The 16,025-nt window shown below is 32.6% G+C and overlaps 1 protein-coding gene across 4 annotated transcripts in view; it reads left to right on the forward strand.

Moving 5' to 3' along the window:
* Nucleotides 1-7,080: 7,080 nt before the first annotated feature.
* Nucleotides 7,081-16,025, forward strand: part of LOC127702419 (kelch domain-containing protein 10-like) — a 174,687-nt gene continuing 165,742 nt past the window's right edge. For 2 of the 4 annotated variants that reach the window (XM_052206623.1, XM_052206630.1), the window contains exons 1-2: nt 7,380-7,552; nt 11,992-12,128. In XM_052206623.1, the coding sequence (XP_052062583.1) occupies nt 7,462-7,552; nt 11,992-12,128 (228 nt within the window). In that variant the 5' untranslated portion in view covers nt 7,380-7,461. Of the gene's footprint in view, nt 7,107-7,378; nt 7,553-11,991; nt 12,129-16,025 lie in introns of those variants that run through there. The other 2 variants (XM_052206636.1, XM_052206644.1) reach the window with 2 other exon arrangements.

A 16,025-nucleotide genomic window follows, 5' to 3' on the forward strand; every position in this document is an offset into this window, starting at 1 on the left:
CAACCCGAGACAGAAATATAATTCCAAGAGCTCTGCTCGAGGGATTATATTGGTTGAGGGTTGATACGGTGTGTGATATTGAAAAAGCCATATCATACACACTTTACAAATATATCTCACGTAGATGTGTTTAATGTGACATGACGTCATACAGATAAGGGGGGTTGAAATGCCGTCATACAGATTAGAGGTTTGACATGACGTCATACAGATTAGGGGTTTGATTAAGCCTTTGCAACAGTGACTGCAATCGATGACGTGACATCATATAGATTAAAGGTGTGATAAAGCCTTTGCAACAGTGCTGATATCGATATCATCACGGGTGGCTGATACAGCACGCCTGCCAATGATTGTATTACACATACAATTTATCTGTATTTACTACTAAGTATATAATAAATATACATATACAACACTGCATATATTTATATACTTCTTTTAGAGTAAGACATACATTTCGCCTAAATTTTCAAAATTACTTTCTATATTTCCATATCTACTACCAATGAAAGCCTTTATGTAATTATCATCGATGCTTTTATATTTTTTTGATATTGTATGCGCTTATCATTATGCATAGGGAACTATGTATTTCTTAAACTCAATGTTAAATAAAGATTGAAGTGGACTTTGATAGCTTTCTATTGCTCCTGGATAAATGACATTTCTGTAAACAGGAAATACTTTGGAATATTGATGAAAAACTAAAAAAGGCTCTAGCTTTTACGACTTTCAAGATATTGTCAAAACTAATCAGAAGATTTGAAAAAATTGCAAATAAAGGCCTATAGTTCTTTAATAAGTTTTCCGATCAACCTAAACTTAAAATTTGGCAGATACAGATCATTATGTACTAATCAATTTTACCCTCTGCTAGAATTTTGATATATGTATAAGTTTTTGAGTTATTTGCAAAAAAGGTGCAATAACCCAACCCCACCTTAACTATATATCGAGATAAAGATTTAATTATATCGAGATAACGATATAATTATATAGAGATAACGAAATAAATATATGGAGATAACGATATAAATATCGATATAACGATATAAATATCGATATAACGATATAAATATCGAAATAACGATATAAATATCGAGATAACGATATAATTATATCGAGATAAAGGCTCTAGCTTTTAATCTAAAATTTGAATTGAATGGATTTGATTTGATCGATAAAAACAAATAAGAAACAGTATAATTTTGAAAATTTAGGCGAAATGTATTTCTTACTCTAAAAGAAGCATATAAATATATGCAGTGTTGTGTATGTATATATATTTTAAAATATACGACGAGGAAAAGTAACATCCGGCCACCGAAAGCTTTATTATTGTAGAGCCTAGGTGGTCGAGTGGTCTAGCGCGTCGGGCATAGTGCAAGGCGATTTGGTGCCACGATATATTAGGAGCTCGAATCCCGGCGAGGGAAGAACAAAAAATTTGCGAGAGCAAATTTACAGACCTAACATTGTTGGGCTGATGTTTAGACGTATTTTAAAATATATAGAGAATATCATATGGCTTTTTCAATATCACATCCGTATCAACCCGAGACAGAAATATAATTCCAAGAGCTCTGCTCGAGGGATTATATTGGTTGAGGGTTGATACGGTGTGTGATATTGAAAAAGCCATATCATACACACTTTACAAATATATCTCACGTAGATGTGTTTAATGTGACATGACGTCATACAGATAAGGGGGGTTGAAATGCCGTCATACAGATTAGAGGTTTGACATGACGTCATACAGATTAGGGGTTTGATTAAGCCTTTGCAACAGTGACTGCAATCGATGACGTGACATCATATAGATTAAAGGTGTGATAAAGCCTTTGCAACAGTGCTGATATCGATATCATCACGGGTGGCTGATACAGCACGCTTGCCAATGATTGTATTACACATACAATTTATCTGTATTTACTACTAAGTATATAATAAATATACATATACAACACTGCATATATTTATATACTTCTTTTAGAGTAAGACATACATTTCGCCTAAATTTTCAAAATTACTTTCTATATTTCCATATCTACTACCAATGAAAGCCTTTATGTAATTATCATGCTTTTATATTTTTTTGATATTGTATGCGCTTATCATTATGCATAGGGAACTATGTATTTCTTAAACTCAATGTTAAATAAAGATTGAAGTGGACTTTGATAGCTTTCTATTGCTCCTGGATAAATGACAATTCTGTAAACAGGAAATACTTTGGAATATTGATGAAAAACTAAAAAAGGCTCTAGCTTTTACGACTTTCAAGATATTGTCAAAACTAATCAGAAGATTTGAAAAAATTGCAAATAAAGGCCTATAGTTCTTTAATAAGTTTTCCGATCAACCTAAACTTAAAATTTGGCAGATACAGATCATTATGTACTAATCAATTTTACCCTCTGCTAGAATTTTGATATATGTATAAGTTTTTGAGTTATTTGCAAAAAAGGTGCAATAACCCAACCCCACCTTAACTATATATCGAGATAAAGATTTAATTATATCGAGATAACGATATAATTATATAGAGATAACGAAATAAATATATGGAGATAACGATATAAATATCGATATAACGATATAAATATCGAAATAACGATATAAATATCGAGATAACGATATAATTATATCGAGATAAAGAAATAAATATATTGAGATAACGATATAATTATATCGAGATAACGAAATAAATATATCGATATAACGATATAAATATCGAGATAACGAGATAAATATATCGAGATAACGATTTAATTATATCGAAATAACGATGTATATATTGAGATAACGATATATTTTTTTTTTGTAGGTCCCCTCTGTGCTTCCGTAGAAATTACTTGTCGACTTTGTGGTTACTGCTCTAAATGTGGTAATTAATAGTATATGTCTGTATATTTGACTTGGATACCTTCACGAGGGGCTTCAATAATGGTACATTTTTTTTCAGGTACAGATCCAGGAATTTGAAAAGGAGGGGGCCTAGTTACCCAACGTTTGGACTGACGCTTGTAAAAAATATATGCATTTATCATATATGTAGCTCCATTAAGGGTGGGCGGGTCCCGGTTGGGCCCCCTAAATCCGCCTTTGTTTTTAAATAGCGAATAAAAGGAAACGGGATATTCGATTTTTGTATTAAGGGATAGTTTTGAAAATATTATGAGTCCCCTGTACTCGGTTCTAAAGGCCGCTTTAAAAAGCACCCAGAGAATTCTTATAAATCTTAATACTGCAAGGTTATTGTAAAATATTTTCAGTACAGAAAATTAACATTAAATCGAAAAAGGTTAAATTTGATCAATATTGTTTTATGTTTTGTGACTTCATGGGAATATATAATATTGTTCTTCACAGTTACTTTCTAGAAAAAAAATCAGTTTTAAATACCAAGAATGCCTTCTTTCGTATTCACGTTTTCTTAAAAAAAAAAAAAAAACCAAAAAACGGCCTAAATGTAAAACGCTGAATTTTAAATCAAATTCAAAGAAATAGTTTTTGCCTTAAATATATATAGCATTCAGAATAAGATGAACAGTCATGAATAAACCATTATACTTGCGAAATAGCAGTTAATCGATCTGATCGTATTTAATATGGCACTCAAAAACACAATATCTCAACCGTGCACTGTACCTATAGTTTTACAGGTCTTTAAATAAAATAAGACAACCAACGACCAAAATGATGCTAAATCAATAAAGGAAAAGTATATATGACAAAAATCAACCAACGTAATTTACCATAAAAATTGGTCACTTCAACTTTCTAAAATGTGTATCGGTGATGTGAACTTAATATAAAACATTATATCATTTAAATTGCGGTTTTATTTAACAATGTGTTTTTCTATTTTAAAATATATTAAATTGGACTGGGCAACAGGCTAAGTATCTGCAAGCCTCTCAAAGAGAGAGAAAACATCGCATACACAAACTTATGACAACACAAACAAATATTTCATTATCATTAACATTGCATGGTGTTGCTCGTGTAATTAAAACTGAGGGCACGCATTAATCAAAATGCCCACAGCTCATATGGATAGAATGGCGCTTAATGTACAGCGGAAACTATTACATGGATATTCAGACTGAAATGTTTATGTGATATGTTTATGTGGTATGAATTTAAACTTTCAGAAAACTATCACGCTGAGTTTGATATAAATGGTCTACCTCTTAGCATTATCCTGGCTCCAAGCTTCTAATAATTGAATTGATCGAAATCTTAAAGACAGCATGTATAACGGATAAGGAGTGTAAAGCAGATACTTATATATAAAAAACCAATCCACAACCTCCCACATTTGAGGTGACGTTCATTGCGACACCACTGATTCGGTATTTCATCTACCGTACCAATACTTCGACTTGAAATCAATAGAAATATTTATTTGTTTTATTCAATTTTCTCCGCTTTGATGCCCGTCTGTCTCTTGTTTTATTTTTTTACCTTGATAGGTAATTAAACATGTTCATTTAGTTTCGTTTCGTTTCGTTTCGTTTGCTTTTGTTTTGTTTTATTTTGTCCCCTCCTGCTATTTCGCAAGTATACTGGTTTAATTCATGACTGTCCATCTTATTCTAAATACTATGCATATTTAAGGCAAAAAAATATCATTGAATTCCACCTTACATTCAGCGTTTTACATTGTCCTGGTTTTTCGAGAGCAAATTTTAAAACGTCCTAGTTTTTTAACAAATGGGGCCGGTTTTTTTTTAAAGAAATTATGAATACGAAAAAAGGCATTCTTTGCATTAAAAACTGTGGTTTTTTCTTTCTTCTAGATGTCAACTGTTATCTAAAGTGAAGAACAATACATGTATTATATATTCCCATGAAGTCAAAACATATATTTCAATATTGATCAAACTTAACCTTTTTTCAATTAAATGTTAATTTTCTGTACTGAAAATATTTTAGAATAACCTTGCAGTATTACGATATATAAGAATTCTCTGAGTGCTTTTTAAAACGGTCTTTAGCACCGAGTACATTCCTAGTCTTTTTAATTCCATCTCATGCTAACTTTGTATTTACGGTCAATAATAAAATAATTGATACATATTACAGAGTCGAACTCATGGGTTTTAAAAATAGGGATAAGAAAACTAAGGAATAGCAGTGAAAAATCAGGGAAAAAAAATAATACAAAAACAAATGTTCTACTAAAAGAGAACTCCCCTCAATAAATAAGATTACAGTAACAAAAACCTTAGTCCGCCCATGTACTATTTCATATTGACAGTAAAATTTAAGTGAATGGAATATCCAATAAAAATTTAAACAACACTTGACTGCATGCGTCCGAAGCGCTTTTCTATATTTACCTACATCCGGAACGCTCACAGCTGAATATTTGGAAGCCAAGTAGATATAAGAATCGAAACAATTGAAGAGGTGTATGGCCAAAAGGGACATTGAAAATAGCAAAATCCATCTAAGGGAAACTTTGCGCGAGGGAATTGAAACCTGAGTTTCTTTATAATTTATATATAAACGGTCTATTTTAAATGATTGATTGTTGGTTGCCAGTGGCAAATATTTCATGCATGTTCAGGACTATAACAAATTAACAATAAATACAATAGGTAGCTATAGGTCCTGTTATAGAGTCCGTTCGGGATAAAGGTCGGAAAATTTAGATCACCACTGGAAAATGAGGGTATTTTGGATAGGGACAGAAATTCTGCAATCAACGAACCACTCTAAGAGTTGATGTAACGGTTCGTAACGTGCACTCTCTCTACACGCCCAATTCTGACTGGACGTGGCTGCGTATTTGTATTTTACTCAAAGTTGATTGTCGCACGATAACTTACAAAAGTGCAAATGACAAATACGGAACTATCCCTTATTTCAAAAATCGAATATCCCGTTTCCTTTTATTCGCTATTAAAAAATAGCAGTAATCGCAAAGTCGGCAAGTATTTTCTGCATATTATTCATTTAGTTAGAGAATCAAAGTGTGTCAAAATCAGGTCTTACTAATTATTTTTTCGACTTAAAGAAACATATTTCTCATTTTCATCCTGTATATCAAAGAAAAGAGGGGCGAAAGATAACAGAGGGACATTCAAACTCATATGTCGAAAATAAACAGACAACGCCATGGCTAAAAAAGAAAAAGACCAATAGACAAACAATAGTACACAAAACACAACATAGAAAACTAAAGACTGAGCAACACGAACCCATCGAAAAATTCGGGGAGATCTCATGTGCGCCGTAATGGTAAGCAGATCCTGCTCCACATGTGTCACCCGTTTTGTTGCTCATGTTATTACAAACGCGGTAATAAGTAATTCGGTAGGTCACAAGTTAGCCTCTTGTTTTATAATTTTTAATATATTTAGTTTTTCAGAAAACATTGTTTTCGTTTTGATTTGTTTTTGGTAAATTTCACTTTGTTTCTTTCCATTCTTATTCTGTTTCGTACTTGTAACAGGTATCCAATTTTTAGTCCTTTCCCCCTTTCCTATATTTTAATAAAAAATCAATAAATTCAAACTTTCAAAAAGCGAAATGATCAAAACTGTACGTTCAGTTCAGTATTTCTAAAGTTTGCTTAAATATTTAAACTATTAAATTTTAAAACGAAGTTTATAATTTTAAAATTTTAATTATTTGGTGAAATTTAAAAAAAAAAAAATTTGGAATTTTGATATTTTAAAACTTTGATCAAAAATCCAAAAAATTAAATTTGAAAACTTTTTTGAAGTTTGAATTGATAAGTGTTACACGGACCAATATAGACATAGCAGGAACATATATTGATATACTGTTCCCAAGATAGAGAGACCCGTATATAAGGTGACGTCATTGGATCTTTCCTGTTCTGTTGACAAGTAAGTACACCTACCCTCTCACTAAAGATTTGATACAAGTCTAAGCTTTTCAAAGATGGGGCAAGTTGGCTCAAAAAGGGAATTAAACTGGTGGAAAGGGGGAGGGACGAGTTTGAGGGTCCGAGATGAGTGGGACGAGTTTTCCTTTTCCGATTAGACAAGCTTTTTTTTAAAGCTTATAGTAGAGCAGCTATACATCAAAAAGTGCTCTAATTAAGGAGCAGTAAAACAAAGGTTGTTATAAATCAAATTGTTCGTTTTGATGTCAGTATTATTCAAGCCAGTCTTGCCGGGTCGAAAATGTCTACAATCTGAAATTTTGGGCAAAAACGGTAATTTAGATGAAAAAGTGCTGAAAACTGGAAAATCATCATAAAAATTAATTTTTAGACCGAATTTCATCATTCGCATATCAAAATGTTCGTTTTAAAATATGCTAGCTAAGTAAAAACATTTTTTGGATCTCGATTCTTTTTATGTATTTTTTGGGACAAAAATGATTATTAGATGTGTATTAATCGGGATCATTATCTTGTATGCACTTGACAGTTTGTCCTTAATACGCTTGTAAGTCGAAAAGTAAACAACGATGGCATTGACAGTTCAGAAGTTTCAAACTGTAGGTCCTGTAGAACAGGATGAAGACGTCGAAAATGAAAATGTACATCCTAATGATATAGGTAAAATTATCTCAATGTATTTGAAGTATTTTTCGTATATAAAATTGATTTTGTTCGTTAAAAGCTGATCCTAAACTGACCTGTTTGGACACGGACTCGACCAGCCCTAAAAGCCTATATATGGCTTGATATATAATTTTGGGCCGATGTGATTATCGTATAGTTTGTTATGAAATTTATGATATTTAAAAACACTGTCCAGAAACAGCATAATTTAAGTACAACATAGGAGCAGTAGAACATTGTTATAAAATCTTGCATATAACAGCAGGTTGCAGTGAAATATTGATATTTTAAAGATATACTGATATACAAAGTCAAGATGTTTATTTTTTTCTCAAAAATAATGTTCTTCTGTTCATCATAGATATAAGAAGATGTGGTATGAGTGCCAATGAGACAACTTTCCATCCAAGTCAAAATTTATAAAAGTAAACCATTATAGGTCACAGTATGGTCTTCAACACGGAGCCTTGTCTCACACCGAACAGTAAGCTATAAAGGGCCCCAAAAAATAACTAGTGTAAAACCATTCAAACGGGAAAACCAACTGTCTAATCTATATAAAAAACGAGAAACGAGAAACACTTATGAACCACATCAACAAACGACAACTACTGAACATCAGATTCCTGACTTAGGACAGGTGCAAACAAATGCAGCGGGTTTAAACGTTTTAATGGTACCAAACCTTCACCCTTTTTCTGAAACAATAGTGTAACATCACAACATAGAAAGACACATGTTCATATGACATCACATAACGTCATAATGTACATGTAGTTTCTCTAATTCTTACCTAATTGTAACTTGGATGGAGAGTTGTCTCATTGGCACTCATACCACATCTTCCTATATCTAACTAATTTATCCTTTTCCAGATCTGTTGATTATTTTTATTTAATCAACTTGTGGTCTGTTTGATCTGTTCTTCTTTGGGCAAAATTCAATTATGACAGCAAATTTTTTGCTTTCCTCTTAATTGCCCATTGTGGCGTTATAAAAAAAGGCTACCATGCCTTACATAGAAGGAACACATCTTTTTGCAAATCATTGAAAAAGAAGGATTAAGTTTGTCTGCATATTGTCAAAAATCATTAGAGAAACAGATTATACCACCAAATCTTCTTGCAAAATGATTATATGTCTCCACTTTCAGGAGTAAAATTTTAAATCTATACTACTGAAGGAAGAGACCGATTTCATTGAGCAGCAACTCCTCTGAAACCATCAAAAATCGGAAATATTTGTGATATGACGTATAAATGTAGTGTTTTGTACTTCCTAAATTTGTCTATGAACAATCTTTTTTCCACAGAAAACCCCAATTTTTGAGAAAATATCCAAATTCGGAGACAGTTATTGATCCGTGTCTTATACGCTTTCGCGCATGGTCAGTTGACGTACTGCCCGTGAAATACTACTCAATTCAATCTGTCACATGAATTTTCCGGTTGTAGTAAGAAAACCAAGATGGGTTCAAACAGAAAGAATTTGATAGCAGAGAAAACTATGCACCTTATAATCAGCATGACTTTATCAGATGACAATACGAATACTAAAAATCCAGGCTTAAAGTAAGGCGTAGGTACTTTAATTAAGTCACGGATCCGCGATGTCGCAGGTGTTTTCTAGTATTTAAAAAGCTCAGCGAGCCTCGCATTTTTATTTTGAAAATTTAGCTGTTTCAAGTAGAGAAATATCATATCACACTTAATGCAGTGGTAGAATCTATATATACGTCACATCCCAAGGAAGTTTGCGCTTTTCAATAACATATTATCATGATTATAAAGTCAAGCAATTTGCAATGCTTTAAAGAAAATATCATGTTTTTTCAACGAATAGCCATGATATGAAATTCAGATACATGTACTTAATATTTCTTTTGTTGCAATATTGTTTGATGCACGTTATCTACATGTATGTACAAGCACATGTTTTTTTATAGCATATATGGAATTACAGCATATATACATGTATTTATATACATGTATCTTTATTGGCTAAAAAAACAATATTGTATTTTACAATAATTTAAGCCAAATTCGTCTTGTTAAACTAAAAAATTTCACATCACAAATCATTTTATACATCTTATAGATTCTATACATCTTGTAATACAGTACCATTTTACACTGTTAAAATAGGTTCACAATAAAAAAAATTAATGAGATCTGGTATGATGGCCAATCAACCACAGAAAAAAGATCAAGGATTTAAACACCACAAGGTTATTTTTCGGCTGTTAACAATGAGCAAAAGCTATGTTGTATCAATAGTATACACCTATTGACTGGGTGTGAGGGTAATAGCAAGTTTGTTGTCCCTGAGATACCAACTATTGCTCGAGGCGAAGCCGAGGGCAATAGTTGGTATGCAAAGGGACAACATAGAAAGTTAGTTAGATTGGTATGATAAACACTTAATGATTGTGTTGTTCAGTATAATAAAACACCTAATGACTGGTTGTGCGGGTAATAGCAAGTTTGTTGTCCCTTTGCATACCAACTATTGCCCTATTTAATAAAAGTCCTTTTAAAATACAACTTAAAGAATTAAGAATTGTATCTGTTTTAATACAAGTTGTGCAAACAAGTCCATACCCATGCATTTCAGTGATTGTCTCATTGATGAGGACATACAGTGATTTTTATACGACCGCAAAAAAATTTTGTGGTCGTATATTGGTATGACGTTGGCGTCGTCGTCGTCCGGCGTCGTCGTCCGAAGACACATTGGTTTTCGCACTCTAACTTTAGTTTAAGTAAATGGATCTTTTTGAAATTTGACCATAAGGTTAAATACCACAAAAGGAAGGTTGGGATTGATTTTGGGGGTTATGGTACCAACAGTTAAGGAATTAGGGGCCAAAAAGGGGCCAAAAATAAGCATTTTCTAGTTTCCAGACAATAACTGTGGAACGGTGTATGGATCGCTCTGAAATTATACTACAAGTTTCCATACCACAAAGGGATGGTTAGGATTTGCTTTGGGGGGTTATGGCTCAAACCGTTTAGGAATTAGGGGCAAAAAAGGGGGAAAAACAAGATTGTCCTGGTTAATGGACAAATACTTTAGTACAAAACATAATTTAAAGCAGTGTAAGGGAGATAAATCAAATACATCATTAAAATTATCTCCCTTACACTGCTTTTAAATTATGTATAAAGTAATGGTTAATGAACAATAAAGATAATTTAAAACAGTGTAAGGGAGGTAATCCAAATACAACGTTTTGGTTACTTCCCTTACACTGCTTTTAAATTATGTTTAAAGAAATGCATATTTATAAAGGAAGACTAGTAAAAATATCTGCAAATGTTGCATCTTTTTTTTTTGTTTGATTTTAGCAAAAATTGAATATATGAGGTTATTTGATATGCTGAATCTAAACATTTATTTAGATTTTTGATTTTTGGCCCAGTTTTCAAGTTGGTCCAAATTGGGGTCCAAAATTGAACTTTGTTTGATTTCAACAACAATTGAATATATGGGGTTCCTTGATATGCTGAATCTAACCATGTATTTAGATTTTTTATTTGTGGACCCCGTTATCAAATTGGTTCATATTGAGGTCAAAATCATCAGTCCAATTAAAACAGACAACATTATGCCCCCCCCCCCCCCCCCCCCCCCCCCCCAAAAAAAAATGACAAAGACAAACAATAATGCTTGTTTTCCTGTTTGAATTGTTTTACACTAGTCATTTTGGGGCCCTTTATAGCTTGCTGTTCAGTGTGAGCCAAGGCTCCGTGTTGAAGGCCGTACTTTGACCTATAATTGTTTACTTTTTACACATTGTGACTTGGATGGAGAGTTGTCTCATTGGCACTCATACCACATATTCTTATTTCTATGTAATAAAACATTTATACAGAAAAGTGAGCATTCAGCAATACAAATTCCACAAAAACCATGTGGTGAACTCGAAGTGCTCTTGAAGGGTCAGCAGTAAATTCTTATACTATTTCAATGTAAATAGATTTACTCACCACAGGCAGTTTATATCAGATTAGCTGCATTTTTTTTTACATAACTACAATGTGTACATAGAAGGCATATCTAGGTCGTAAATGGATAATATCATTTGATATCTTAAAACTATTCCCACTTAATTGCTTTGTTTTCATTGTACATGTGCACAAGTGTAAACATTCTTCTTTCCCTTTTTGTGGCAGTTTCTAACCTTGCAATCAAAAATGATTTAAAGAGAGTCGTAAATGGTGGGTAATCGCATGGACAAACATGAAATAAAATGGCGATATCACTTTGAAGGAAAAATAGCTGACTGTTACATGTACAAATGTACATGCTGCTTGTTAACCAATTTGCTTGAACCGTATTTGAATAAGAAAGGGAGAGTTCCTAAAAGTAGCCCCAGTGTGAAATAAATTCGGGAGAAATTGACCCTTTATGTATTTCTTTCTATTTTGTAGACATGGACAAACTGTATCCACGAAGTGGACACAGAGCTGTAGTAGATGATAGTAATATGTATGTGTTGGGTGGTTATAATCCTCGCTTTAGACATGTAGAAAATTCTTCAGACACATATTACCCTTTATTCAAAGAGGTAATATATATAATATACATGCTGTATTTAGACCCCTCTACCAAGAAATTTGTTTTGCATGCACACGTATTAAAATTGCGGTTTTTATCCAACGCAATCATAGGTTTGAACGTTTTCAATTTAGACTTGTTTATATTTTTTCGTTTGGGCTTGTATTATATTTGCCTTCAGGTTTATATGATCAGTTCATCCTATTTTGACTCTTTCAAAATTCAAGAGTCTATCCTAAATCATTTTGAGGTAAATTATATGGCCTTCCAAATACCGTTGATTCCTAACATCACTGAAGAGACATTAATTGTCGAAATCCGGATATGGTGTACAAATTTTTGCACCTCATGTTTGCAGTATACCATCTTCTCCGCAAGTTTATTGTTTTCTGTTTGGTAATAAATTAATGATAAGGTTTATTTTGTTACATCTTGTGATCCATTTATTTGGCAATCGCCAATGGCAGTCAGCAGGGTTTAAGAACATCAGTTGTTTGACCTGCTAGTCATGAACAAATACGTTTTGTTAAAATATACTTTTTCACTCATTTGGTCTTTTGGAAAATGTTGTTTGTGCTGTATTTAGACCCTCTACCCAGAAATTTGTTTTGCATGCACACGTATAAAAATTGCGGTTTTTATCCAACGCAATCATAGGTTTGAAGTTCTTTGAACGTTGTTTTCAATTTAGACTTGTTAATATATACATGATATATATTGAAGTAAAACATAGAGACATATATGCATGCATGATATAATGTTTGATATAATTAAGTCAGCAAGAAAAAAAGTTTCTATTTCCCTGAAATATTGATAAATCATGGTATTTCTTTTTTTACACTTCATCTGAAATTATCACATACATTTTTTTTGTACTTAACAAGAATATGACACATTTTGCATCTATAGGTAATACAGCCCATATCAGCATATACAGACTGATAACCTGTTCATTTTGCTGTTGTCAAATTCTCCATGTGTGCCCTGTGCTGATAATTTTTTATTAGGGCCTCACATGCTCCTATTCAGCCCCACTTCCACTTCTAGTTGTCTGATAGTGATATTTTCAATTAATAAGATTAATTTTTTTAATAAAATGATACTTTAATACTAAAAAAAGTTTCCTGAATGTTGATAAACGTCTTCTTTTAACATAATTGATCCTTTAAATAAACTTACAATGTAAGGGTCACACTTGAACACTGTAATTAGATCTTTGAATATTGTTTTTATCAGTATGAATATTATAAATATTGCTGTCAATAAAGTAAAACCCAACTAAATATTATTGTTATACACATACATGTTTTGTATGTAGATAAAATTGAGAATGGAAATGGGGAATGTGTCAAAGAGACAACAACCCGACCATAGAGCAGACAACAGCCGATGGCCACCAATGGGTTTTCAATGCAGCGAGAAACTCCCGCACCCGAAGGCGTCCTTCAGCTGGGCCCTAAACAAATATGTATACTAGTTCAGTGATAATGGATGTCATACTAAACTCCAAATTATACACAGGAAACTAAAATTAAAAATGATACAAGACTAACAAAGGCCAGAGGCTCCTGACTTGGGACAGGCGCAAAAATGCGGCGGGGTTAAACATGTTTTTTGAGATCTCAACCCTCCCCCTATACCTCTAGCCAATGTAGAAAAAACAATCTCACAACAGTTCGTACAGTAAAACTCAGTATAAGAGAAGTCCGAGTCCGATGTCAGAATAGGAAACAAAAGAAAATAAACAAAATGACAATAATACATAAATAACAACAGACTACTAGCAGTTACTGACATGCCAGCTCCAGACCTCAATTAAACTGATTAAAAGATTATGTCTTCATCATATGAATATCAGGCACAATCCCTCCTGTTAGGGGTTTAGTATTATACCGTCATAAAATATATGAGAAGAACATAACCCGTGTCATGCCAACAACTGGTTTTAGAATAAATGTGTTTAATTCCGATGCAAAGACCCTATAAGTGAATTAATATTAAAGCCAAAATATGCAATCTTTAATGACCTGACAACAGTATCGTAACTATATCCCTTCTTAATAAGTCTGTTTAAAGGTTTTGTTAGCTTTTGAGGTGAATACTGACATTTTTGTGCTTTGTAAAGAATATTACCATAAAAGATTGGATGTGAAATACCCAAACGTATAAGATATCTGTATGTTGAGTTATATTTACCCATGATGTCCTTATACCGATAATAAAATTTAGTAAATGTTTTGACTAGTAGTTTATGATATCAAAAACCCTGGTGTAATAATTTTTCAGTAATACATAAATTTCTCTCGCTAAAATCTAATACGTTGTTACATACACGAGCGAATCGTACAAGTTGAGATATATAAACACCATAAGATGGTGACAAGGGAACGTCACCATCTAAAAATGGATAATTAACGATAGGAAATGAAAAATCATCTCTTTTATCATAAATTTTTGTATTAAGCTTCCCGTTAAAGATATAGATATCAAGATCGAGGAAAGGACAGTGGTTATTGTTAGTATTAGCTTTATTTAAAGTAAGTTCAACAGGATAAATTTCTTTAGTATACATACTGAAGTCGTCATTATTGAGAGCCAATATATCATCCAAATATCTAAAAGTATTGTTAAATTTTTGTATCACATTCCTACAATTGGTTTTTAATCTGTTATTAATTTTGTCCAATTTTCCAGACGTTTTTTTATTCTCCAACTTACATGTAAAAAAAAATGTAACTGATGAACACAGGCACTTGTCTCAGAAAAAAATTTCCTATATACCTTAATATATAACACTTGTCTCAGAAAAAAAATTTCCTATATACCTTAATATAACACTGTTATATTAAGGTATATAGGAAATTTTTTTTCTGAGACAAGTGCCTGTGCTGATGAACTAAGGATTGATATTATGCAGTCTCCAGACTTTGAAGTTTTATTGGTTCAAGGACTGTCTTTGATTTCAAGAAAATATAATTCCAAAAAATCTTGAGCAATGATGTCACATTAAGCTCACCTGGCTAAAAGGGCTAGTGTGAGCTTTTCCCATCACTTGGTGTCTGTCGTCCTTTATTTTTTACAAAGATCTTCTCCTTTGAAACTACTAAGCTAATTGGAACCAAACTTAGACACAATCATCATTATGGTATCCAGTTTAAAAATGTATCGGATGAACTTGCAAGTCAACCAACATGCGCCATGGCTAAAATTAGAACATAGGGGTAAAATGCAAGTTTTGTCTGTTATTTTGAAAACCGCTATAGATCAGAGAAAATCTAACAGGGAAAAAATGTTCAGTATGATGAGATTTTATTTAATGTCCATTTACATCAAAACTGTCAGACGACCTCTAATAGGAGCTATTGCACATAAATGATGAATTTTACCAATTTTTTTCATGTTTGCCTATTCAATGTATTATCTTGAAACTAAAACAGAAACTTAAAAAAGCAAAAATTATCAACAAGACAAGATCTACAACAAAGTTGTCCCCTTTTCCCTGAATGTGACCCACCGAATTAGACTCCAATGATAAATCACGGGGGTTTGTACTTTCATGAGCAACACCACGGGTGCCACATGTGGAGCAGGATCTGCTTACCCTTCCGGAGCACCTGAGATCACCCCCATTTTTGGTGGGGTTCGGGTTGGTCAGTTTAGTTTTCTATGTTGTGTTTGTCTGCTGGATTTTTTTCTTTTTTAGCCATGGTGTTTTCAATTTATTTTTGAATGTCCCTTTAGTATCTTTGCCTCTCTTTATGTTGAAACTATATTAGATCCATGGAGATAGAAACTTTAAATTGCAAACATGTTTAGCAAGACAAGATCTACTATTGAGTTGATATTGCTGAAATCATTGGTCAGCTACATTTGTATTTATAAGCTAGGAGTAATGGCCCTTAAATCT

This window comes from Mytilus californianus, unplaced genomic scaffold, assembly GCF_021869535.1.
Source record: "Mytilus californianus isolate M0D057914Y unplaced genomic scaffold, xbMytCali1.0.p SCAF_1, whole genome shotgun sequence".
Classification (NCBI taxonomy): Eukaryota; Metazoa; Mollusca; class Bivalvia; order Mytilida; family Mytilidae; genus Mytilus; species Mytilus californianus.